We start from the raw sequence: 26920 nt of genomic DNA, 5'->3' as shown, positions 1-26920 counted from the left end.
ATTCTGACGGCACCCATTCACTGCAGAGGATCCATTTGTGAGTAAGTGATGTAATGCTAAATTTCTCCAAATTTTTTCTTGAATGGCTTGAGGATGACTACATGTGCATAATTATGGGTGAACCATTTCTGGAAAATTTCAACTTTGACAAATCTTTTTAATAATTTATACTTTAATTCGTTTTTTTAATGTTGTAATTATTAGCTTCTCATCAGCTCACAGACCCAATGCAGTTCTATGAACCCTAGTTTGGGAAACCCTGACTTTAAAAATTTTAATGGATAGCGAAAATGGCATTAGAAATGTAATAACTGAATGATTTGATTATTTTTGACTGCGGTGTTAATGCATTGCCATGCAAAATAGTTCCAACTTTTAAAAAGGACCTAAGAGTCAGAGAGGGTGAAATATAATCATGGAAAACTAAACTATGACCGTTTGCCTCAAAAAATCCTTTATTGATATTTTAGCTGGACCTCAGGGGGTAATTACATGACACCGTTAAAATAATAATAATAATAAATTATGCGTTTTGGCAATTCATTTACATAACAACAGTATTTTGATACAGTATGACCCTTTTAATAATTATAATTGATATAACAGAAAGCATAAATCTACCTGATAGGGGTAGTTGTACCAGCACTCTCGGGTGTCCCACAGCCACGGGCTCTTTAAAATCAAACACAGACACAAATGATCTCCAGAGACTCTTAATAAAGACACAAGACAATGTGTTTTGAAAGAGCTTTTGAATTCAGCTACATCAAAGAATGAAAAAGACTGAAAATACAGTCATTATCCTCTGTAGTGCTAGCTACGTAATCGAAATGCTTTGAATTCACTTTTGATAAACCACATCATTATGTAGGAAAGTTGGTCGGCATCAAAGGCTGTTATTGTGAAGCTGATGATTTCCTGTGAGATCTGCGGTTGTGCTTCGAGAATAATGATATATGATCCAATCCAGTGCAACTTTGGGCTTAGTAGCAACTTCACAGCATCTTTCTCAAAGGCCACAGACAAGAATGAGATTTCATGTGGACAGACGTCTGATGCTTTAGTGAAACCATCATTATATGAAGAGTTTGGTTCCAAAACGCAATAAATCAATTTTGATTAATTTGAGTAAAAATGTGATTTCTTCACCAATAAGTGGCAATATGAAAACCACTATTTTCTGTTTCATACTTTCAACATAACATATTTAGGTTATATAATAACATAAAAAATTCAAATCCAGGTTTTGATTTTTTAAGATTATACAATTTTATTATTCCCCCTCCCAACAACCCCCCCACAAAAATGCAATAAGTCCATGATTCGTTTTTTTTCTTCTAAAAATGCAATAAATTCATTGAATCAATTTTACGGTTATGTTTAATAATGAAACTGATAAATACACAACATAGTATGTTGATCCACACATGACAGCCTCTGAACTTGTTCAACACTAAACTTATATACAAGCACTGGACTAAAAATACGTTCATCATCGCTTCCAACATGAAGTCAAAACATGACCTAGTAACTCTGCGAATATCTCAAAAGGACTGAAATACCAATTTCTCCATAGCCTGCTCTTCCTAACTGAGATGAAAGCAACAGGTGAACCTGTTCTTCAGTTCTTCAGCCAGTGTGAGCAGCTGTAGGTCTGTTTTGGGTTTATGTCAGCCCACTTCCACTCCTGGTCCTATTAATAACAGCAGCAGGAGGAACGTGTCCCATCTGAGGCAAATTAACTCAGTAGAGTGCACTGTCATACAAGTTCAAGCAGTTCACCTTTCGGCTAGTTTTTACAAAGACACACAGCATTACATACATGCATTTATTCATAAACTATATTATATATATGAGGTAACCATAATCAGGAGTCTCTAATATGCTCGCTTTTGGAACAATAGTTATAGTGTGTATATAAACACAATTTGTCTTTATAAGAAAATGTTTCTTATATATATAAGAAACACACATATATATATATGTGTGTATATATATATATATATGTGTGTGTGTGTGTGTGTTTCTTAAATATATATATATATATATATATATATATATATATATATATATATATATATTTTTTTTTTTTTGATCCTTACATGTATTACCTTTATATATTTTACACCTTTATTATGTTATATTTTATTATACCTTTATATATTATTTATAGATTTTAAAATCATAAAAATATTTTATGTAAAATATATATATATATATATATATATATATATATTTTATTTAAAATATAACATTTTATAATCTATCTATCTATTTATATGGCACATACATATGTACAATTTAATAAAAAGTAATAATGTAATTTGATACATTAGTAAAATTATTGAACATATTTATTTTTAATATGTTTTATATATTTACATTATTATATATTTTAATACTTTTGACATATATTTTATACATTTAAATATAAATGATAGATTACATGTATTACATATAATCTCATCATCAGTCTGCTTGCTGCATCGACATTATCTTTACAGATTAATGCAGTAAAATCATAACAACATGCAAATGATTGATGATGAAAGCTCCATTCAAATCCATTCGTGACATATTGTGCAGTTCTAGTTTGGAACAACGAGAGGTTGAGTAAACAGTGACAGAATATTTATTTCTGTGTGAACTATCCTTTAATTGCTTCATTGAAGAGTCAGTTATGCAGCCAGTTATTCTGAACATGTTTGCATTATGGATAGATTGATGAATTATGAATAGCTTTATGAGAAGAAGGGCAGAGAGAGAGAGAAAGCGAGTTTATAGACGCTGTCTCTCGCCGTCGCCGCACGGTACGACACAAAGAATAAAATCAGAATCAAGTCAGAGCTGACATCTCTCTAACTTCACCTTGTCTGCTCCAGGAAAGATGCAGAGTAACTCTCAGAGCGCTGCTGCGTTTTGTACTCGTGATACCAAATAAGTAAATAAAAAACTGTGACTGCATCTATTTGATAAAGCTGTGAAAAACAACGCTTCTCTGCTCGACAACATCCTGTCAACAACCCAAAGAGTGTTTTATGGAAACACCAAGACAGAATAATGGATGCATTGACTTGTCAATCATAAAAGATGCACTGTTTCACACTGACCATCAATTATTCAGTCAAAGCAGATAGTTTACCTTCTTCAGGAAGCGCACACCGTACGTAAATATGTACAGGTAGAAGGTGAACCTCCACCTGTGAAGAAAACACACAGAACAGCACAATCAGAAACATTTCAGTTTGCATTATTACTGCACTAAAACCTAACTTTAACACAGAAGCATCACGAAAAAAGCCTGCTTTCATGCACAGACAGCGATCAGGTTAACCCCTCTCTTCACGCTCAAGTAGTTCAAAATTGATTAGGAATTCAATGTGCAAGATGTCCTGCTATTGTAGACCGTGACAACATTTCACAGCACATCCTTCAGAACAAAGGCGAAAGTGAAGATAGGACGCTGACTTGGGCTGATATCTCATTCGCTCTGTTCCAGATAAATGCTGTGCTTCTGAACCCGAACAAATTCTGCTTAGCTGTTTTCAACATAATAATAATAATTATGAGTGTATTTGAGTATATTTGCTGTACATTCAAATTAGTTTTGAGCAGGAAATCAGCATATTAGAATGATTTCTGAAGGATCACGTGACACTGAAGATTGATGATGCTGAAAATTCAACTTTGATCACAGAAATAAATTACATGTTACAATAGATACAAACAGAAGCAGTTATTTTAAATAGTAAAAAATGTTTAATTAAATCAAATAAATGCAGGCTTGGTGAGAAAATAATTAAAAAACATTAAAAAAAACTTACTGTTCAAACACATTTTACTGGTAGTGTATATCAATATTATTAAACTGTATGTTAAATTATAACTATTGGTAAGAATATGAAGTTTTATGTCTCAAAAATGGAAACAATTGAGGATGATACAACAAAACTTATGTGACTGCATCGAATGATTTCTGAAGGATCATGTGACACTGAAGACTGGAGCAATGATGCTTTGCATCACAGGAATAAATTACATTTTTACAAAATATATTTTAATATTTAATTAACAATACTACTGTACAGTATTTACTGTATTTTTGATGGTAAGCAAAATTGACTTTTTTTTTTTCAAAAACTCAACATTAGTGTACCTTTGGAAATGGAATTAAAACTAGGGTTTCTTACAGTACATTTTCCTGCCACATCTCACTTATAATTAGTTCAGAACAGCCATGCACAGTATTAATCAAACAGACATTATACTGCCATTATCTCATTCACTTCAGTATTCCTGGAGTTAAGATGAATCATGCTACTGTCCCTTGACTGACCCCAACTATCAAAAAACACAAATCCTATGCTAATTTTGCAATTCAATTCATCTTAAATTAAGTCAAAATGTAAATGTTTGATTTTAAGAACATGTTATACACATTGGCTTGATGTTGAGAGTAAAATTTGGGTCTTGAAGCAACACAGCACTGCTCTAAAACACTGCACCAATTTTTTCAGCATGTCATCTATATGAGTCACCCTAAACCAGTTGTTCCACCACAACCAAACACACACACGCACACACACACACGCTCATCGGGCTTTCCAGTGCTGATTCATGTAACCTTTTCCCTTATTCGACTTCTGTCTGTCTGAAAACACTAGAGGAGTGTTTCTTAAACTTCAGGCCAAGAACCACCTTCAATTGAATCCGACTTGCCTTTGCAGATCTGAGGAATAGCCTTAAAGCACATATGCACAACAAAATAACACTTGATGTGTTGAAATCCAGTTTAAACACACTAATACCTCATAGTACATGTATTTTGAAATTGGAGCAAAGACGCTCAAAACTGAGTGCTGAATTCAGAGTCTAAATCAGCCCACTCTTTAAACTGTTTGGCTGATTGTCTCAGTTTTGTCCTCTTGTCTTTTTTTTTTTTGCATGAGAAATGGTGGTTTATGTAATTCAAAGCAAACACTACTGAAGCTCAAACATTAGAGCACTATGCTAACAATGGTGAGATCCTGAGTCAGATTTCCAGGAAATGCATGAAGTAATTAAACGCACACCGTCACTGAATGTCAATGGATGAAAGCATTTGTCAAATGCACAAACGTAGATGTGAAACACTGAGAGTGCAGGATGTGAGCGGACAATACAGAATTGTGGTCTATGCATCTTACTGAGGTAAAAAGAAAAAAGAAAAAAAAAGGCGTCTTTTCAATATTGTAAATTTCCAGTATCGTGCTGCGTAACATCTGTTGGACATCTATTGTTTGGAAACCAGTACTATTAGGAAAGATGACAAGGCCATTAAAACTCATGATTATTTACCGGGATTTCTAAATTGTCTAAAATGCCTGTTTTATGCATTGCATTGACTGTTCTCTACACTCTCAGAAAAAAAGGTACAAAAGCTGTCACTGGGGTGGTACATTTTTTATAAACTAAACTTTTGTACCTTATTTACCCTAAAAGGTGCATATTAGTCCTTAAATGGAATTTATTATTTGTTATTCATTATTTATTATGGTATTTATTAGTAAGTTTTGAAAGGATTCCAGCACAGTGACAGCATCTGTACCTTTTTTCTGAGAGTGCACAGATCCCACTCTCTTGGATGCTGTGATTGGTCGATTATGTTAGATACCTGCACGCTATTGGTCAAACTGCTTTTCAGGTATTACATTTCGCAAGTATGAAAACAAAGCTAAAACCTGGACATTTTAGGCTATTTAGAAATTCAACCAGGACGTGCGTGGACAAAAGGAAGACATACCCTACTCGTCTTGACGAAGGCGGTTGCTAACAAGTGTTCAAATGGGACTAGAGGTTTTCCGGACCATAAAACATCATCACACTGAACAGATAAACTCATTGTGGTAATAATCACACTCTTGAAGATTATCTTGATGAACAAAACATGCCAGAATCATAAACTTTTCTTGGTCTTATTTTTGGTAATAATCCAAAAGTCCATGGAAAAATCCTACCATTTGTTTTCTGTCGTATTGCGATATTATTGAACTCAAAAAAGCATGAAAAGAAATCACGCAGGAGTGCAAGATTTAACTGTTCAAATGAATCAAACTGAATTGCGAAACTCAGACACCTACCACAGACCGACTAACTGCGCTCGTCCAGCCCTCTGGGGTTTACCATGTGATATACTACATTAATTACTGCTTTGATATCGACACAGACAGAACTCCCTGTCACTCTGCATGAGAAATGAAAACAACATCAATTGCGGTTCCTTCCTTTAAGGCTGAGCTTCACTGCAGGCGGACACTCACTCACTCACTCACTCACTCACAGTAACATTCACTGACTGTCTGACGCACGGTGCACACAAAACTGCAAAGTACTAGTGAAAAACTGCAAGATACCATCAGATTTTACTTCCTGAACTTTCAGGCCCTCTTTAATTGGGAATCTTTAGGGCACCTCATGATTCTGATCCGACTTCAGTTAAAGGGTTAATTCACCCAAAAACCTAAATTATGTAAATAAAATAAAAACTATGACTTTATTCAGCATTGAAGTTCAATTCAGTTCGATTCAATAAACCGGTTGAAGAAAATGGTTCACCGGTTCTTTTGCGCTCGACGTAATGGCGTCATTTGCGATGATTGCCCTTGATTCAAGCCTTCTGTTTACCTGCGCCCATAACACTAGCACAGAATCAGTTCAGAATCAATCACCAAAAGAATCAGTTCAGTTCAGACGCTCTGTGTGTTGGTCTGCTTCACGCTGAATCACACATGCGCAGTATCATCAGCTCCTCGGTTCACGAATCGGACACGTCTGAAAGAAATAGTTCTTCACTCGTGAACGAGTCAGTCTTTTGTTCATTATCTGGCTCAGCTCGGTGTTCATCTTCAGTTCTCTCTTCACAGCAGTTCAGTCAGTGTACTGTCTGAGTAAATGAACTCTGGGATATTGGTTTGTTTTAACTCAGAGGGAGTGTCAGCCATTTAAAAAAAATGAATAAGTTAAGTAATTTGTGGATTAATGCGTATTAGAGACGCGAGCCGTTTCAAACGATTCAGTTCGATTTGGTGAAATGGTTCAAGAAGATCCGGTTACATCAAGTGATTCGTTCGCGAACCGGATATTACAAACTGTTGTGTTTTGAACTCTCTCACATCAGACCAGGAAGAGAAGACATTGCTGAATAAAGTCATATTTTTGCTATTTTTGGACCAAAATGTATTTTCGATGCTTCAACAAATTCTAACGGACCCTCTGTTGTCACATGGACTACTTTGATAATGTTTTTCTTACCTTTCAGGACATGGACAGTATACCGTACACACAGCTTCAATGGAGGGACTGAGAGCTCTCAGACTAAATCTAAAATATCTTAGACTGTGTTCCGAAGATGAACGGAGGTTTTACGGATTTGGAGTCATTAATGACATAATTTTGATTTTTGAATGAACTAACCCTTTAAGGGAATCACAATCCTTATTTTATTTTTAATAATGATAATGAATTAATGAGTTTGATGAATTTGAAAACCTAATTGTGTTCCCTATTGGTGTTCCTGTAGCTCAACTGGTAGAGCACTGCGCAAGCAAGCAAGCACAAGGTTGGGGGTTCGATTCCCCGGGAACACATGATATGTAAAAATTGATAGCCTGAATGCACTGTAAGTCACTTTGGATAAAAGCGTCTGCTAAATGCATAAATTTAATTTAATCTTTAATTTAATTGCATTTTATATATATACAAAAAATATAAAACACGAAGTGTCAAAAAACAAGTCTTGGTTATTTTTATTTAGTAGTTTTACTTCTTGCATTAAACATTTTGAATCTACTTTGCTGTACATTCAAATGGTTGAAATGATATTTCCATAAGGCTGAAATAATATAAGGATAATACAAGCTCTAGCACTCGGTCCTAATTGGAGGAAAGCAATGCATTTTTCAGTGTGTTTCTCAGGTCATTATTTGAGAAGCTTTGGACGCCTTGCTTTCAGCTGCTGTACTGAAAGCACCAGACAGAAAATCTGGGCCGCTGGGCTTCAGCTGAAGACTGACCTCGAAAGACCTTCCAGAAAGAGCAGATACACCTATTCTCTCCGAGTCTCCTCGTCATAGAGAGAGAGAGATGCTCTGTTCTCCAATCACTGATGTTGTCTGACAGGCCTCTGAGGCCATTCTGGAGGACTGAGACGGACCATGGAGCGAAGGAAACACCAGATCTTGTTTACAGCACCTTTCACACATGCTTCTTCATAATCAACGGCTGAGAGAAAGAAAGATACTGTTGGGCTAATGAAGGCTTTTGAGCACAGTTAGGCCTTTGTTAAACTGCAGTGGGGAAATAATCAACTGAGGCACTTTCTGCTGTTCGGGGTCCCAGCAATACATGCTGCAACATTGAGCTTTATTCTGGATCCAGAGTAAAAACAAACCAGCAGGAGTCATTTACTTGAAAACAGGTTAGTTAAACATGAGTCAGGGTGGATAGGAAAAGAGAGAGAAATAAGCATTTGAGCAGATTTAAAAAAAATCCAATCCACCAACAACAACAATTATTATTATTATTATTTGTAGGGCTGCACTAATTATATATCAATAGGACCATATAATATATTAATACTAATAAACTACAATCACATAAGCACAGCAAATGAATAAAAAATATTTATCATCATTATTAGTAGTATTATATAGTCATATTGATATATAATTAGTGCAGCCCTACAAATAATAATAATAATAATTATTATTACTAATACTTAATAAAAATATTTTTAAATGTTTAAATAAAAACATGAGTGTTATATTAATAATAATAGCTATATTAATAAATAATATATGCATGATAATAATTATAATATAAAAATATATAAATTATAAATACTTATTACAGTTTTGGTGACTGGTTGTATAAACTGCTTCGACTAGTCTTACAAGTTAGTCATCTATTTTTTTTCTTTAAGACTGGTCTTAACTTTAGTCAGTTATATAAAAGCATATATTGGAGGAATTGTAACTAGTATTCTAATATGAACAAAGCCTAATTCTGTCAGTTTTGTATTTAAGAGGACATCTTCACACCAAAATGTCTGTTGCATTTGTCCTGGTTTCTGTTTCTTTTTTGGCACAAGGAGAAGAAACATTGGCTCATGTACAGCACAGACTCTTGTTAGTGGTGTAACCTCGACTGACTTTACGCAACAGGGTTTTTTTGATCGTCTTTCTCATAGAGAGAGTGGATTATTCCACACCCACAGAGAACAAGGAATAGTTTCAGTCTCCATAGAAACACTGTTTGACTTGAACGTTTCCACTGATTGTGTGGTCACTTTATGTGTTTCAGTTCAGTATTTTGTCAGTGAGCTGTATGAAATCTGCCAGATGCCTCACAGATGCATTTTTTAAGGGCCTTGTGTTGGTTGATGCTAAGCCTGAGATGAGCGGAATCATGCTGCACTTCCAGTCTCATCCAAAGATGGGAATTTCAGGAAATATAAGAATGTCGCTTTCTGGTTTTGATGTAGTCTACAGTGTAGTGCAGACCGCCTGGATTGAGGACTACATACTAGTGTATCTTTGCATCTCTGGTGCATCCCAGTGTGTTTGTACTAACCATTCAGCATCCAAAACCTAAACTGTCTGTTAGTGTAGTAATAATACTAAACTACAGTAATAATATAAAACTATAGTACAGAAAGCAAAAGACCCATTCTCCATCTAAATATTAAGACAGTATTGTAATTTTACAGTTGTACAATATAATACAACTGTAATATTACAATATCAAGAGTAAGAAAAACTTTGACAGTGGTTTTATAATTGGTTTAATTTGATACATAATCAATGTAAAAAAAAAAAAAAATATTAATTCAGATTTGATAATTAATAGTAATAATTATAGAAATTATTCTATGACTTACATAATCAGTAAAACAAATGAAGACATTAAAAAAAATTGAAGACATTTTAAATTGCATATGCAATTTAATTGCAAAAAATTACAAATTAAGATAACTAAATAATAATAATAATAATAATAATAATATTAATAATAATAATAATAATAATTAGTATATAATAATATTTTTAATATTATAATATATTTTTTAATCATTACTTTTATTATTATTATTTAGTTATCTTAATATATATATATATATATATATTTATCTTTAAAAAATTATTATAATTTTTTTTTTGCCAAATTGTGCAGCCATACAAACAAGCACAGCAAACCTGAAATAAAAAAATAATACCTTATTTATCTTTTTTTTTTAAATCACTTCACTTAAAAATAATAATCTTTATCTGAAATACGGCAATCTGATTTTTTCCCCAAATTGTACAGCCTTAAAGGCCAACAAAAAGGCTCTCCAAACTGCCTACATCAAAAATCAGAGTCGCTCCATTATTCTCTGAGAGAAAGGCATCATTTGGTGGTTCTCATTAGGCAACACTCAAACGTGAGCGTGTTCGGTGATCTCTGGCACAGTGTCATGCTTCATCTCTGATCAGATGATCTCCATAACCTCTGGGGCTTTTCAGACAAACCAACAGAGCGGTGTCACTGACGAATCCCACTGCTGAGGTTACAAATGCATTACACATACACCAGCTGTGTCACCAAAGTGACTGGAAGTCATTAAGTTGCCACTTTACGGCGACACGAGCAACGGCGAGCGCTGCTGATGTTTAGCGTAGCTCAAATCTATGCTGTGACATGATACTGCATAGGACTGGTACTGGTGAAATATTCCTCTGAAATCATGTTGAATAAGACTGTGGAAAGCATGATAAAGATAAAGCAGCGGAGGACAAGTATGGAGATGCTGTGGACAGGATGAGCAAAGACAGGCAACAACATGGAGAGATAAGAGAGAGAGAGCTTGAGAGGTAAAGAAAGACAAACCAGAATAGACTGGGGCTTACTTGCTCTGATGCTGCCTAACTAGTGAACACTGGTACACAATAACACACCTATATAGTGCAGACACACTTCCCTCAGCCAGAAACCCACAGCGAACCACACAAACCAGATGAGATCGGAGAAAAAAGCTCACCTCAGGTTAACGTGAAATCAGAATCGACAGTATACACAGTATTGGTCAAAAGTTTGAGGTTGGAATAATAATATATATATATATATATATTTTTTTTTTACAAATTAATAGTTCTATTCAATAAAGATGCATTAAATTGATCAAAAGTGACAGTAAATTCAGTATTGAATATAATTATAGAATTTTTTCTATTTTCAAATAAACGCTATACTTCTGAACTTTCTAGTCATCGAAGAATCATGAAAAAAAGCTTCCACGAAATATAACTGTTTTTGATAATATTGAACATTTCTTGAGTAGCAAATCAGCTTATGAGAATCATTTCTGAGTTTTGATCATTGGAAGAAATTACATTTTAAAACATATTCACATATAAAACAATTATTTTAACTTGCATTTCTTTTTAATGAAATAAACACACCCTCGACAACTTTTTTTTTTTTTTATATTACTGACCCCAAACTCTTGAACAGTATTGTTTTTAATAAATGCTCCTTATGGTGAATGATTCATCATTGCACATTATTCCAAAGAAAACAAATATCTCCATAATACTTTATCAAAATATAATAACTTGCATCTCTCATATGACTTTCCTTACCTTTCAACCCCTGCCCTTTCAACCACATGATTCGTTTTAATATGTAATATCATCCACTTTTCAGCATCCAATCAATTTCCGATGGATAAAAGTAAATCATTCTACTTTACTGTTTCACAAAGGAATATCAGGAAATATCAGGAAAGTAAACTTTTTAATGCATTTAAAATGTCCCTACTGTTGGACTGACAAAACCAAGCAGATTCTCACATGCTCTCGCAGAAGCGCGCCAGTGTGCTGGGTTTCTCCTGGTTGCGTCGTTGTCTGAACCAGCGCTGGATGGTCCTCACGTCCCAGTCCAGCTGCTTGGACAGACCCTCTAACCTCTTCTCATCGGGGTGCTGAAAGACACAGCAGACAGAAGCGTGTCACTGCAGAGATCCATCGCAGATAGAGCACAAACGAAACGGCTGCATGTGGATTTAACAGCTTGAAAAAATTCACTCTATACACATTTAAAACCATTGTCTTTAAAAAGCCATCTGCACTTCCAGAACGAGCCAGCGAGACTCATGCATGCTGCGCAGCATGCTGTAATGTCTTGAGTAGTGGGGTTTCCATTGTGAATGAACAAATCTTTCAACTGAACAAAGCATTCATAGAAACTTCCTTGGACTCATTCGTGATTCCCTTCTTTCTAGACACGTTTCATTGATTTTTCAAGCAAACTGAACCTCTCTGAACTCTGGATCGGCCGACCATCAATGACCGAACAAAAGTTGGTATACATTCATTTAGTTCACGTGCAATTTTATTCAAGGAGAGTTAGGAAAACAAAACTAGAGTTCGGCACAAAAACAGGTGTGCAAAATGCATAATGCACAATTTAGGAATCTGTATAAATGGCTGTTGATTATACACAATTAGAATGATGTAAATAGCTCAATAATTATTCGAGACTATGCGTAAAAAACTGGTACAAAAGCTTTCACTGGGTCAGAATCTTTTTAAAAGGTGCATCTTATTTACCCTAAAAGGGTGTATATAAGTACCTTAAAGGTATATATTAGTTACTACAAAGCACATATTAGAAATTAAATGGTGTGTATATATGTGTGTGTGTGTGTGTGTGTAGCTTTCTGAAAAGCTTTCTGCCCCAGTGACAGCTTTAGTAACCTTTTTTTCTGATAGTGAAGCACTATTGAAGGACATTACTGAAAAATCATTATTTATTTATTTGGTATTTATAGCTTGATAAAATAAAGGGTTGGGGGGGGGGTCTTCTCTGTTGACATTTGTGAAGAAATGCTAAAAAGACCTGTTGTAGATATGTTGAATGAATAATAATGCAGAATAATTGGCTGGTTACGACTCAGAACAATGCTGTTGACTGAATGATTCATTAACTATCAGAAAGAGTCATTTGGTAAAAGAATCAAAAGATTCAGTCAGTGGGCTGAATCAAAATCCCCCACTACTAGTCAAGTTTTAGGCACAGAATATATGTTTGAGGCTTTATACTTGAATTATGATTGGTCACCGTAGCATTTAGCAATCAAATATTTTACATATACTTTTATACAAGGTTTACAATGTTAATAATATATAATGTAATATTAATGCTAGTTATACAAACTAACAATAAGCAATACACAAATTATTGAATTTACTAATTAAGTTAATAAAAATGCAACTATTTACTGTTAGTTAATGTTAGCGCAAGTCCATGAAATAATATTAAGAGACACTATTTTTTTAGTCCTTTTTTATTGGTAGATAAAACTTAGCTGTACAAAATCTCATCTTATTATGATTAATAAAATATCTGATTTAGATTTTTTTCAATTCTTTTTTAAAGTGGGGTAATATATGGCCATTACTGCAAAATAAATCTCTTTAGGTTGATACAAGGCCAAAACAATCGTTTTTTCTGATGAAAGGCTGAGAATAGAAAATGCCTTTTCTCTCAATAAACATCTACTGTTTTTATAATAAAAAAATAACCACCCCAAAACTGATGTGTATCAGTAATGGGTTTCATCCAAACTCAATCAGTTTCCAATTAGACAGCTAGATGAGTTTCGCCCTGAGGTCTCTCTTTGTCTCTACATCGCTCCGTTTCAGGCTGGAATTGTCTTTTTATTCCTCACGTGTGCCTGGATGTCGTGCATTTGAGAATCTGAACGTTTGTCAAGGAAACTGACTAAAAATAGTGTCGGTGCGTCAGCGCACATGAGCTCTGATAAAGCCACAGACGTCAAAGAGCCACGCTATCGCTCCAAGACTGCGATCAGCCGAACCGTCAATCCACCATCACTGCCGTCATCATCAAGAGCACGCTCAGAAAGATGAACCATTCTTCTTCTCTTACACGGAAACCTCTGCTCTGCTTTAGTTCAGAAGCTCACGCTGTGGATTCAACTCAGTGAGAGCACTTACATTTGATTTGAGATAAACTCACAATTATATACTGATTCAACTCAGTGGAGGTGATAGTAACTAAAAAACTGGAGACAACAAAGACATCAGGAACATCACGAGGGTGAGAGAAGTTTGGGTGAACTGTCCCTTTAAATGCCACTTAAACAGGCAGGATACAAAATGGATAAGTATCAAAATATCAGATCATTATGCCTCATAAATGCAGCTTAAAAGACCTGTCTCTGTCAATTATGCCAATAGTATAAATAAATAACAATTCTGGCAAGATAAAATACTCGTTTCTCTCGGATGGATAACTTTGGTAGCTCAATAAGACATTTTAACCTAAAATGTAGAAGGAACAATTTCAGCTAATTTAAATTACAGACTAGTGAAAATCTCATTTTGTAACATTTATTACATGTCTATCTGGTGTTTTTAATATTTAGCAATCAAAATTTGTACTACTTTTAACACTTAAAATGACTATTTTCCTCATGATGGCACCGTTTCTCTAAGGACTGACCTTTGGATTGAATTATTATTATTATTATTATTTTTCTGTTCCTGCTGAAAAAAGACCAGATGAAATGATGTAAATGTAATTGTGTGGGCGTGATGGTATGGGCATCTGAGTGTGGTTTGTGTGTATGGAGAATTGTATGTATTTATTAAAATCTGACCCTGCACAAAAAAAATTATGCATCAAAAGTTTGTTTCTAATTACCCAGGACTGCAGTAATCCCCCCCCCCCCCCCCAAAAAAAAAAAATAATAATATAAATTACTTCATAAAAGGCAGTGGCATTATGTAAACACATTATCATTTAAAGGGTTAAAATCCTGAATATTAATAAAATTTTTTGGTAGTTATGAATATAAGTGATATTGGTCAATAAAATAAAATAAAAAAAAGTGAGTGAAAGCAAGAAAAATATTTTTAGGAACATTTTTGAAAGTCATTTTAATCCTGTAAGGACATTTAACTTAAATTGATGCACAAGGGAAAATAATAATAATTCAGAAATTAATAGCAATAATTTAACCGTGAAATACTTGAAGGTGTTGTCTTGATTTAATGTGTTAATATTTAGATTAATATTTAACTGTTAAATGCACATATGTGACTCTTACGTCGCTGGGGTATATTTGTAGCAACAGTCAAAGAAAAAACACTGTATGGGTCAAAATCATTGATTTTTGTTTAATGCCAAAAATCATAAGGGTATTAAATAAAGATATTTAGTAAATTTCCAACTGTAAATATATCAAAACTTAATATTTGATTAGTAACATGCATGGCTAAGAACTTCATTCGGACAACTTCAAAGGTGATTTTCTTAATATTTAGATTTTTTTTTTTGTTGCAAATTTTCAAATATTGTCCGATCCTCACAAACCACACATCAGAGGAAAGCTTATTTATTCAGATGATGTATAAATATCAGGTCCAGGGTCACATATCTATTCAGCACAGCAGAAACGGGCCTACTGAATATTTTTGTGATGACCCAATTTTAACCAAACTGCCTTTTTATAATAGCAGTAAACCACTCAGAACTGTGTTGTAGTGGTTTTCTCAGCCTTCTGAAGCAATAAATCCTCCTGAACTGTGGTATGAAACATGCTCTGTACCTTGGTGATGGCAGTGAAGACTTTCTCCAGAATGGCGTTGGGCTGAGCCTTCAGCGGCCCGTTGGCTTGGATCTTCAGACCTAGTGCACATGGCCTCGCAATGAACCTACAACAACCAATAACAAAGAACGCTTTATTAGATTTAGATCTTCTAATACCAATGCCTGCTAACTGACAGGCTGCATTAAAAATTAATATTCAAAGGTAAAACCTCAGCGTGCAGCTAAAGAAATCTTGCGAAATCTTCACAGACAAGCATTTTATCTTTAGCGCAGGTCTGAGAAACATGTGTGCATCAGGAAATAAACAGCGACTGCAGTACAGTAGGTGTTGTCATGCTAATGTGATTCTGTATAGTTGATCTGATAATGAGAACGTTAAAAAGAAGAAACATGTCACGAGTCACCGCTGCTACAGTATGCAGAACATTTTCATTTCCTCATCTTAATCTAAATATTCGCCCTGTTTGGTTATCTTTTATCACAATATCAATAATGTGAACGAATCATATGATTTTCTTTGCACGGTTTACATTTTTCCCTAACTTCTGAAATGATGCCTGACAATTTCGTAAATATTTCAAATAAAACACAGCAATAGTGCATATTTGACACACACACACACACACATATATGCAAGAAAGCTGAAAACTTGTCTCTAAGTCTGAGCATGGAAAGTAAGATGTCACAATTATGGAAATGGATGTGACAGCAGAGAGTTTTAATAAGCTTTTGTCACTTAATTAATAATCTCATGCAATTAACATGATGGAAATGTAATTGAGTGCAGAAAGTGCTCTAGAAATGATTCTTCTACAGAGCTGAAGAGCTGTGATAAGGTTATGGGTGGCCCGACTGATTTGCGGCCTGCGCACTGTTTGCTTTTGTGGGGCTGAAATGCCATAAATGGGCTGTTGCTCACCATAAAAAATTGTGCAACGCAGGAGGATGGAAGAGGATGTTTGTACTTCAGATTATGTGTCCTTACAAGCCACAGTGAAGACCACGAGGGCTCTTATCAAGAAATCTGGGTTAGACGCTGATGGCTTTTTATTATTGTTCACAAGTTTAGCTATATGTAAAGTCAGATCCAAAGGTTTCGGCTGGTCCATAACTCACTGAAAAGCATGATTTACTGTTGATATCATGTGCACAATGACTGGTTTTATCAACTAATCTCAAGCATACGACTGCACTATAGAGGAGACCGGGGCTAGTTGTCACATGGTGAAGAGGCTTTACTGTACTGTATGTCAGTAACTAGTCCAAATGCACAAAAGCTTGTTTCTCTAGTAGTGCTTTTGTTTGCTGGTTGCAAACCTAACACTGGTTTTGAACTGAGAAAAAAAAAACAACACTGAGGTTTTGGTGCATTTCCCACTTTCATTTTTCTACATCACTTAATATGAGTCAACAACATCAGGTGCAAAAATAATGTGTCCATCATTTAATAGAAATACAATATATTAACAAATATCACACCATTGAAAAAATGTATGGACACTGCAAAAACTAAAAAAAACAAAAACAGCTTCATCTATTAAATTGTTACCACAGTCAAGACAGAAATATAAGATTATTTTATTTTCTACAAGACATGCTATAATTGTTTTTTGGTGTTACTAGCTACTAACAGCACCTGCTTAAAAATGTAGAAAATTATGTTAAAATCGCAAATAATATACATTCAATATACGAGCTGACATATCATGATTGGACAAAAACTATGAGTATGATTATATTTACTTATATATATTGTATAAACACATTTTTTTAAGAAATGTATATATTTATTCAGCAAGGTTGCATTAAACTTATTAAACAATACATTTGTAATATATATATATATATATATATATAAATATATATATATATATATATATATATATATATATATAATATTTAATATATATGTAATATATAATAATATTTTAAAAATATATTTTGTACTTTTTATTCATCAAATAATTCTGAAAAAAGAAAATAAAACATTTGTACTCATTTTCACAATATTACTTTTTTTTTTTTTTTTACTGTATTTTTGATTAAATAAATGCAGCCTCGGTGAGTATAATAAACATCTTTAAAAATATTAAGACATATTATTATTATTATTACTACTGTTATTTTGTTGTTGTTTTTTAATCCTATATTTCAAAGCAGGTGAAATATGTCTAGAAATATGTTTACATGCTCCACAGTCATTAAATATTCCTGTATCGATATAATCAGCGTATTCATGAATTCAGCAGTGATGAATAGCAAAATGTAGTTCAAGAGACTCTTAAAAATATAGGCCATGATGTTTCTTTTAATGTTTGTAAACAAGTTGACCCAAAAGTCTGAGTAATACAAGCATATACCAGTCACCAGCTTGGACGGGTTTCTAAAATATTGTCTTAATTGGGTTAATGCATTTTCATGCATCACATAGTAATTTGTAACCATTTTTTTTTTTGTGTGTTGAAAATGACAAGTTCCCTTTGTGACAACTTACCCCATACAGTCGTATGACAACATGCCCCAGTGTTGGGAATAAGTGAAGATTCTCAAACTTTAGATGTGTTATATAAAAGCATTCAGTTACAAAAACAGAAATAGATTGCACACCTAAGAATCATCTTCACTACAAAGAAAGGCACTGACCTACTTTTATCACTATTATTATTCCAGAAGAGATGGGCCATACTGGGTTCCTGTCATTGTCCTAATTCATGCAAGCATTCAGTTTACAACGAGAAGCGACACAAACCTGTCCCATCATCATCACCATCATCATCATGATCAGCACCGGCACTGATGATGATGATGATGATGATGATGATGAAGATGTGACACTGGACGTACCTCTCAAAGACCAGTCGGATCATAAACATGCAGAATGCTAAAGGACACGCCAGGTACAGATCCTCGGCTTGTGGAAAGGTGGACTCGTCTGTGTTTTTCAGGTCAGCCCAGGTGACGTTGTGCGGGAGCCAGAACCTCTCGTTCCAGAACCACGCCAGGATCCCTGCCATCTCTAGCGGATCTGAAGTCTTGATGTGCAGTCAATGGCCGACGCTCTCTCACGGCTGATCTTTGCAGGTCCAGTGTGATGATAATGATGAGGATGATGATGTTGGTGATGATGGAATCGGGTCTTGCACCGCCCGTTCGGGTTGCGAGTCCCCTTTTTCTCCAATGTAGGGAAGTAGAACGTGTCCGACGCGCCCCGCCTCCGCGGCGCTGATTGGTCAATGCGCATGTCAATCATAAAAGCGTCGCTTAAAGGAACAGTTCAGGCAGAAATGAATATTCTTCTGTCATTATTTTCAACAAATAGACAAACATGGAGAGGGCAAGTTGAGCCACAAGGAGTTAAACTGTGCAATTGATTATAACTTTACATTTTCACCTTATGCTATATCAAAGGGAGAAACATTCAATCAAAATACTTCTTAAAATCTAAATGTGTGCACTTGTGGTGGACTGGCCCTCCATCCAGGGGTTTCCTCGCCTGTGGTTCAAGATGCTGGGTTAGGATGCAGCCCCCCACGACCCTAATAAGGACAAAGTGGTTTGGATAATGGAATGGATTGACGGATGACTTCTGAAAAGTTTTATTTAAAGATACAGTTCACAACTTTGAAAGCATTTCTATTTTTCATTAAAAATTTCAGAGCAAAATAAAGTTACAGTTGAAGAATTAAAAAAAAAAAAAACACTGCAACTGACCTCACAAAACTGGGCTAATTGAACTTAACCTCCCACTTACAATTGTTGCAGGGAAATACAATTTTCCTAAAAACTTCAATGGGCAAATATCATAGACAGCGTCTACTTCAAATTTTCAGTTTCCAAGTTCAAAACAAAGAACAAAATCAAAAATGTTTAAAATGAACGAAGTAGGCTATGATGTAGAATTACAGTACAATTAAAAATTTTAAGTTAAACATTATAATCATAAGAAAGGGTGGGCCACTGGCTCAACTTACCCCAGGACTTTTGGATCAAATTTCTATTTTACCAAACTTGCATTATCCAGCAGTTTAGAGCTAACATTATTATGTAGGCTATAGCTTCATATTATAACTTCCTAAAGCACAAACATATGAATTATATTTTTTTCCGATTTGTCTGTAATCTGAAACATTAGTCCTTATCCTTTTTTTTTTTTTTTTTTTTACATAAATGCAGTTACTTATTCCATGGGCTTCTTATACATATATATATATATATATATATATATATATATATATATATATATATATATATATATATATATATATATATATATATATATATATATATATATATATATATATATGTGTGTGTGTGTGTGTGTGTGTGTGTGTGTGTGTGTGTGTGAGTGTGTGTTTCTTTGTACTCAAGCAATTTTTGTTGTATTCGTTTACTCCTCTCAATAAATAAAAGTCACTCATCAAAATAAAAGCACAGGACGAACTACACAGAGCCACCTTTCATAGTCGCTTGAGCTGTCAAATCTTATGAAATTGCTCCACCTGCTGGGCGACATAAAGCTACTGCAGGCTGCTCTCTCTGTTTTTACTTCATCCAGGTTTTACCTATGGGTTTTACAGAGGTGAATCCAAATAGAGATTATATCGTAAACTATATACATAATAGATCATCAGTCATGAAGGCTGGAGAGATTGATTCATCTTAAAATTCCTTCATAACAGTGAACTCAACTCAGACTTCACATTTTAAAAATAAATAAATAAATAAACACAACCCAATGAAATAGGGAAACTTTTTATTGTTAAACTCATACTAAGGTTACGAATATTAATTACCTAACGTTACTGAACCATATAGTGCAAAAAAAAAAAAAAAAAAAAAAAACAACAACAACAAATTTAATTCACACACACACACACACACACACACACACACACACACACACACACACACACACACACATACATATAATGTGTACACAAAATAAATAAATAAACCATGAAAATTGAAAAAAGTTATTCAAAACATTACAATCTTTACAAATATTTACAAAATGCACAGCAATGTTAAAATGGTTTTTTTTAGACATTGTTGAACTTCAGAAGTGTGTACTAAATTAGCTCATAGCAGAGCAGCAATTAAATAATATTCCCTAAGATATGTAATACGTGGAATAAGCCGAAAAGAAAAACATTTTCAAAACACAGCTGAAAGCTGGGAATGTTGTAAACAGAAATATGACCGAAAAGCAAGTCGAAAGATGATAACTCAATAGTAAAAAAAATAATAAAGGTGGGGTTCAAAATAGGTTTACTTGAATAAATGAACGAATGAATGAATACAAATAAAAATGAATAAATTAAACTACATAATATAAAAGCAAATTAAAAAATTAATGAAACTGTCAAACGCGCCAACGTAAGTCACTAAACTACGTCACCGCGGTTAACTTTATATTCATAAGCTACTTAATATTCACGCGCTACGCTGTAGTGATATCAGCGCGCCGAGATGAATATTCATGAGCTAAGCCCTAGCTGTAGTAGGATTCGCGAAGTGTCTCTCCGGATGTGTTGATCATCACAGGCGGCAGTGATCCAGCAGCAGCAGCAGCAGCGGTGAGGTGAGCCGAGGTGAGCCAGTGAGAGCGACTCTCTCAGCAGCATCATGGCGGAGCAGAGCGACCCCCCTGCGGCCGTCCAAACCCCGCAGCCGGCGCTCACCAGCAGCTGGCCCATTGTCAAGGAGGCGTACGAGCTCCAGGAGGTGATCGGTGGGTATTGCAGATGGATTTGAGCCCGTCATTGGCTGTAGTTTGTTGCTTTGGTTTGGGCCTACCGGCTTTTTTTTTCCATATGCACCGGCCGATGACAGTAATGCAATGCGGATGTGACAAGTGAAGCTTCCTATCATATGTTTCGGAGCTATAAGATGTCATGACAGCGCGCGTGCGATGAGCGACGATGCCTTATAATAAATAGCACGTGTCCAGTGAGACATCAGGCTACTGTGACGCTTACAGTAAAGCTGCCGTTATTATACACAGGGAAGGGTATTTGATTAAAAAGTGCAACCAAGTTTCAGGGGTTTGAAGTTGATGCATTGCGCAGCATGGCGGATATTTAACAAAACACTTATATCAGTGATAACACGAGTCATTATTATGATGTGACATATTTTAAGATATTAATATTCTGATCTTATCAACACTTGCACTGTGTGTGAGATTCAGACAGAGGTGTCATCTGCTGCATGCGATGAGTTTGAGCTCGTCTCACGACGCCCCCTGCTGCTCAGATCGAGCACCTCTCATTTCTTAAAACTGCATTCAGTCTTTTTTTTGATAATTCAAAAAGTTCTTGACAAAGAAATGAAGTGCAGTTTTAAGAAGCTGAACTACAGTGACACATCTCATATAGTCTACCTTACTTAAGCACAGTTGGTGGGAGATGTATCGATTTATGTATTTTATGTTTATGCTTTGTAAAGTGCTTTAAACTGACTAATGTACATACTATTATTATTAGACTTTATATACATATTAACCCTCTAATACATGGCAAATAATAGTCAGAATCGAATTGAATGGAACAATTTATTGAAACTGCAGTCTGTCTACAGTCTACACACACACACACACACACACACACACATATATATAAACGTATAAATATCATACAAATGCATATTTTTACTCAACCCTGTAAAACCTGACACATGAAATAATAGTCAGAATAGAATTGAATGGAACAATTTATTGAAATAATATTAAATAAATAGATTTACATTTACATTTAGTCATTTAGCAAGGTTAATAAGAGGCCGTAAATGCATGCATAATAATTATAACAAAATTATAGCAAAATAAGCTGTTATTTTGTGACATTGCTCCTTTTATTTGCTTTAATTTTTTTGTATTTTTTTATTCACTGACATTTTGCTGCATTCATAAATCAATAAAAGTTCAGCTCAAATTGAGGCGGCTGATATTGATGGACCCCCTGCCTCTTCTCTTTGAGATGCCTGTTAAAGCAGTATGCTTATGTTATCAGCTCAGATAAGAGCTAGCATTACCGGAGAGCTTCTCTATAGTTTCTGTGCACTTCTTCTGCCTCCTCTTTATCTGTCAGCCGCAGTTGGCAGAGTGTCACACACTCTTGCGGTGTGAATAGCAGCACTGCGTGTGTGTTTATAGTCACAAATGTGATGTGTCGTATCTCAGCAATTGGCTATTACTGCATTATGTTTTATGCATTAAATGTATAGAAAATGTGTAATTTTTCAAACAGGCTTAGTGAAATTGCACACCTCCTTTTCAAATGCATTTGAATCGATAGATTAACTGTTGTCAGTATTATATTATAAGCATGAAAAGAATATGAGCATGATTACTTAATGCATAAGTATCTGTATGCATGCTACAGTTAAAAAGTTTAGGATCGGTAAGTCTTTGTTATTTTTTATTTAATACTTTTATTAATCTAAAATGCATTAAATAGATCAAAAGTAATACTTAATGCATTCATAAATGTTAAAAACATTTTTTTTGTATTTTAAAATGTATTTAATTAGAAAACAGTTATTTGAAATTGTAATAATATTTCACAATAATAGATTTTTCTTTACTGTACTTTTTATCAAGTTATTACAAACATATTGTTAAAAAAAACAGCCGCAAACTTTTGAATGGTATTGTACTGTATATAAATTGATTATATTATATAAGGAAGTATTATACATTTTATTAATATATAGCATAGCTCTATAATTATATCATTAAATTATTACCATACATATTATTTATTTATTTTTAAAACGTACAATATATTATAACTACAGAAGTACAAAAAAAAAAAAAAAAATATATATATATATATATATATATATAATAAATATAATTATAATAATGTATTATTATATAATAAAATATGATTTGTGATCAACAAATGTGGCTTTTTCAATATTTAGAGAGAATGGTAGCTACTGGCTGATAAACATAATGCTGTAATAGGTCTACAGTTACAGGAAAAAGTATGTGAACCCATGGAGTTTCATTTTGTCTCAATGAAGATAGTACTGCCTCCTAAGGAAACTCATTTCAGACACGATCACATCATGTCAACTGATCAAATTTAAGTGGATTTTAGGCATAGTGTAGAAATTGAATCATAAATTCAGAGATGGATAACTGTGTGCATGCACAGGATCGTTGGATATCACAGACATTGAAGGAACTTACAAAAACCAAAAGAGAGCTCCGACTTGCAAGCTGGAAAAGGGTTACGAAATCATCTCTGCTTGTTAATCAACACATGGTAAGACAAACTGTCTATAAATGGAGAAAGCTGCAAAGAGGAAGCCATTGCTGTCCAAAAACAGCATTGCTGCATGTCAAAAACGTGCTAAAAGTCAAATGGAAAGCTTACTGTCATGGAGGGGAACATTTATTCTCAAGTTTGCAAGATTCAGGCCGTTTAGACTGAATGCTATCTGTCTGTCCACTCTGAGTGACCCGGAAGAGTCCTGACCTCAACCCAGATGCTTCAACATGAACTAGAGAGATAGATAACCTTTAAATACTGCAGAACTGAAAGCCTTTTGTTTAGAAGAGGTTAATGCAGGGCCAGCACAGGCTCAACAGCTGCTCCAGTGCTGCTCTCACTTCAGGGTCACAAATTAAACATGATCTTTAAGATCTTTACAAATGAAATCCCTCTCTTTCTTGCTGCCCTGACTGTGCTGTGGTTCTTGGCGACCTACAGTACCTGCATGCACCAGTTTTGGGTTAAAGCTGCCAAAGAAAGGCCAGCTGGGTTCATACACTCCTTCCACTCACGCAGTGTGTTTGGATAGAAATGAAGTAGTTTGTTTTGCTGTTTGCTTAAGCAGACTGTGTTTGTCTGTTCCTGATGAGGTGATCGAGGATTAGATCAAATTTACCTGCTAAATCCAATGCTTCATATACTTTGCATCTGGATTAAATAGATTCTAATGATGGCGAATAAAATGCACACAAATTGCTGAATTTAAATTTAATTGAATCAAGCTTAGGTTTTTTTTTTTGCATAATATTTACTCGCTAAAAATATCAGATTTTATGCCCAAGGCTGTCAACTGATTTTTTGCAACTGAATCGGTGAAATAACCACTTATATTATTCATCAGATAATATCCCTAAACAAGAATAAATAATATATAAATTAGCATATTAATATGCCTTCTGAAGGATCATCTGACACTGAAGACTGCAGTAATTCACAGGAATAAATTACATTTTAAAATATATTCAAATAGAAAATGGTTGCTTTAAATTGTAATAATATTTCACAATATTCATGTGTTTACTGTATTTTTTTGTTAAAAAAAACATAAATGAAAAATATTAATGACCACAATTTTTTTAAATGTAGTGTATGCAATTACAGTGTAATATATAATAATAAAATACTCTATTATATATTTTTATTATTTTGTAATATTGTTTATTAACATTTCTGGATTTGTTTTTGTCCCTTTCGTTAACACATATACGCACAAAATATTGTAAATATTATTTTGAAGATTTTTTATATTATTATTTACAATGTTTGCTAATATTTGATTTTTTTATTTTTTTTATTTGATTGCAATTGCAATTGATTTAGATGCAGCAAAATAACTACTGAAACTTGAAATTGTATAGCATGCACTTGGTCTCTCTTACAGTGAAGCTGCTTATCTGAGCGTCACACACGTCTGTTATCAATCCTATAAGCACATCATATGATCAGCTGCACCTGCTGTGCACAAGCTTTTATATTCCAGAGGGGATGTTTACTGTCTGCCTTTCATTGAGAATAATGTCTTTGACACACCGTGTGCTTTGTTCATTAGAGACGTGTACGCTGTGTTTTGTAGGTAGCGGAGCCACAGCAGTCGTCCAGGCAGCGCTGTGTAGCCCTCGACAGGAGCGTGTGGCCATCAAGAGAATCAACCTGGAGAAATGCCAGACCAGCATGGATGAGCTGTTGGTGAGGAACAACATAAAAACAGCTTTGTCTCCTAATGCAGATTCTGCCGTGCACATGCATATGCATGTGAACATGCACACATTACATGGAAATCCAATTAGTTACAGGTAAATTGCAATTAGGTTTTGTTTGAACAGCCTGACTGGCCTGGGCAGGCATTTTGGACAGACATCTTTTGGCTCCATTTCCCCCGTTTGTTTTCATCATAGATATTTAACAAAAAAGTAGTAGTTCACCCAAAAATGAAATAATAACCCAGGCCATCCAAGATGTAGATAAGTTTGTTTCTTCATCAGAACAGATTTGGAAAAATTGCATCACTTGCTCAGCAATGGATCCTCTGTAGTGAATGGGTGCCGTCAGGATGAGAGTCCAGCAGTTGATAAAAACATCACAATAATCCACAAGACTCCAGTCCATCAGTTAATGTCTTGAGAAAAGCTGGATGTTTCTAAAGAAACAAATCTCCTCTCTCTATGACTTTCTCCGATGGTGAGCATGTGATGTAATGTTACATTTCTCTCAAAGTTTAGAGGAAGTTTTGTTTTTCAAAGGTGCTGTAAGTTTTTGACTCTACTAAAGCTTAAAAATACCATAATATGTTTGCAGATATTTAAGAAACATGCCCACGGTCAGTTTACCCAATTGTATTTCGGCACCCCGGGTTGCCAGTTAGCGGGAAACACACACACATTTATATATATATATATATATCCTGTTAACTGTCATTCACGTTTTTGAAGATAGACTTGTATGTGCATGATACAAACCTAAATTTGTATAATTCATGACTGAAAACATTTTGTAACATGATATTGATGTGCCATTTACATGGTAATGCAATGTCTGATTTTAAAATGGGTTTTAGAGGATACATTTTGAGATTTTATGTTTTCAAGTGATATATAACTTCTGATGATTTCTAAAATGTGATAGAGAAAAAGGCAACAAGGAAGTCTTTTTTTTAAACAAAGGTCAAAGCTCCTTTTGTAATGTAGATTTCTGAGGGTGCACTCTTGTCATAAATTAATCTATTACTTTTCCTACATAATTTTTAACAAAGAATATTGGTATAATATATATTTGGGAGTCTTAGACCTTTCCAACGATATATAGTTTGTCAAGATTAGATTAGATTTGATTGTAATATAGTATAGTCAACGTAGTGACAACGGGGTGACAGTTAACAGGTTAAATATATATATATATAATATCAATCCCAAACTTTTTTTTATATATAGTGTATACAAATTGGTTGTTTCTTTTTTGTCATCCTCAGTGCTTCATGGGATTGGAAA

At 34.4% G+C, this 26920-nt stretch overlaps 2 protein-coding genes across 3 annotated transcripts in view; one reads left to right on the top strand and one right to left on the bottom strand.

Moving 5' to 3' along the window:
* cers6 (ceramide synthase 6) overlaps positions 1 to 18878 on the bottom strand; it is a 34677-nt gene extending 15799 nt beyond the window's left edge. Inside the window, exons 1-5 of the mRNA XM_052606616.1 lie at positions 18499 to 18878; positions 15653 to 15758; positions 11868 to 11998; positions 3143 to 3200; positions 622 to 672 (exon numbers count right to left, since the gene is read on the bottom strand). Of these exons, the coding sequence (XP_052462576.1) occupies positions 622 to 672; positions 3143 to 3200; positions 11868 to 11998; positions 15653 to 15758; positions 18499 to 18668 (516 nt within the window). The 5' untranslated portion in view covers positions 18669 to 18878. The remainder of the gene's footprint in view (positions 1 to 621; positions 673 to 3142; positions 3201 to 11867; positions 11999 to 15652; positions 15759 to 18498) is intronic.
* Positions 18879 to 21129: 2251 nt separating this feature from the next.
* Positions 21130 to 26920, top strand: part of stk39 (serine threonine kinase 39) — a 51478-nt gene continuing 45687 nt past the window's right edge. For both annotated transcript variants that reach the window (XM_052606614.1, XM_052606613.1), the window contains exons 1-2: positions 21130 to 21385; positions 25510 to 25622. In XM_052606614.1, coding sequence (XP_052462574.1) covers positions 21280 to 21385; positions 25510 to 25622 — 219 coding nt within the window. In that variant the 5' untranslated portion in view covers positions 21130 to 21279. The remainder of the gene's footprint in view (positions 21386 to 25509; positions 25623 to 26920) is intronic.

This window comes from Carassius gibelio, chromosome A9 (genome assembly GCF_023724105.1).
Source record: "Carassius gibelio isolate Cgi1373 ecotype wild population from Czech Republic chromosome A9, carGib1.2-hapl.c, whole genome shotgun sequence".
Classification (NCBI taxonomy): Eukaryota; Metazoa; Chordata; class Actinopteri; order Cypriniformes; family Cyprinidae; genus Carassius; species Carassius gibelio.
The sequence above is the reverse complement of the archived record's forward strand: the minus strand, read 5'-3'. Positions and strand labels throughout refer to the sequence as shown.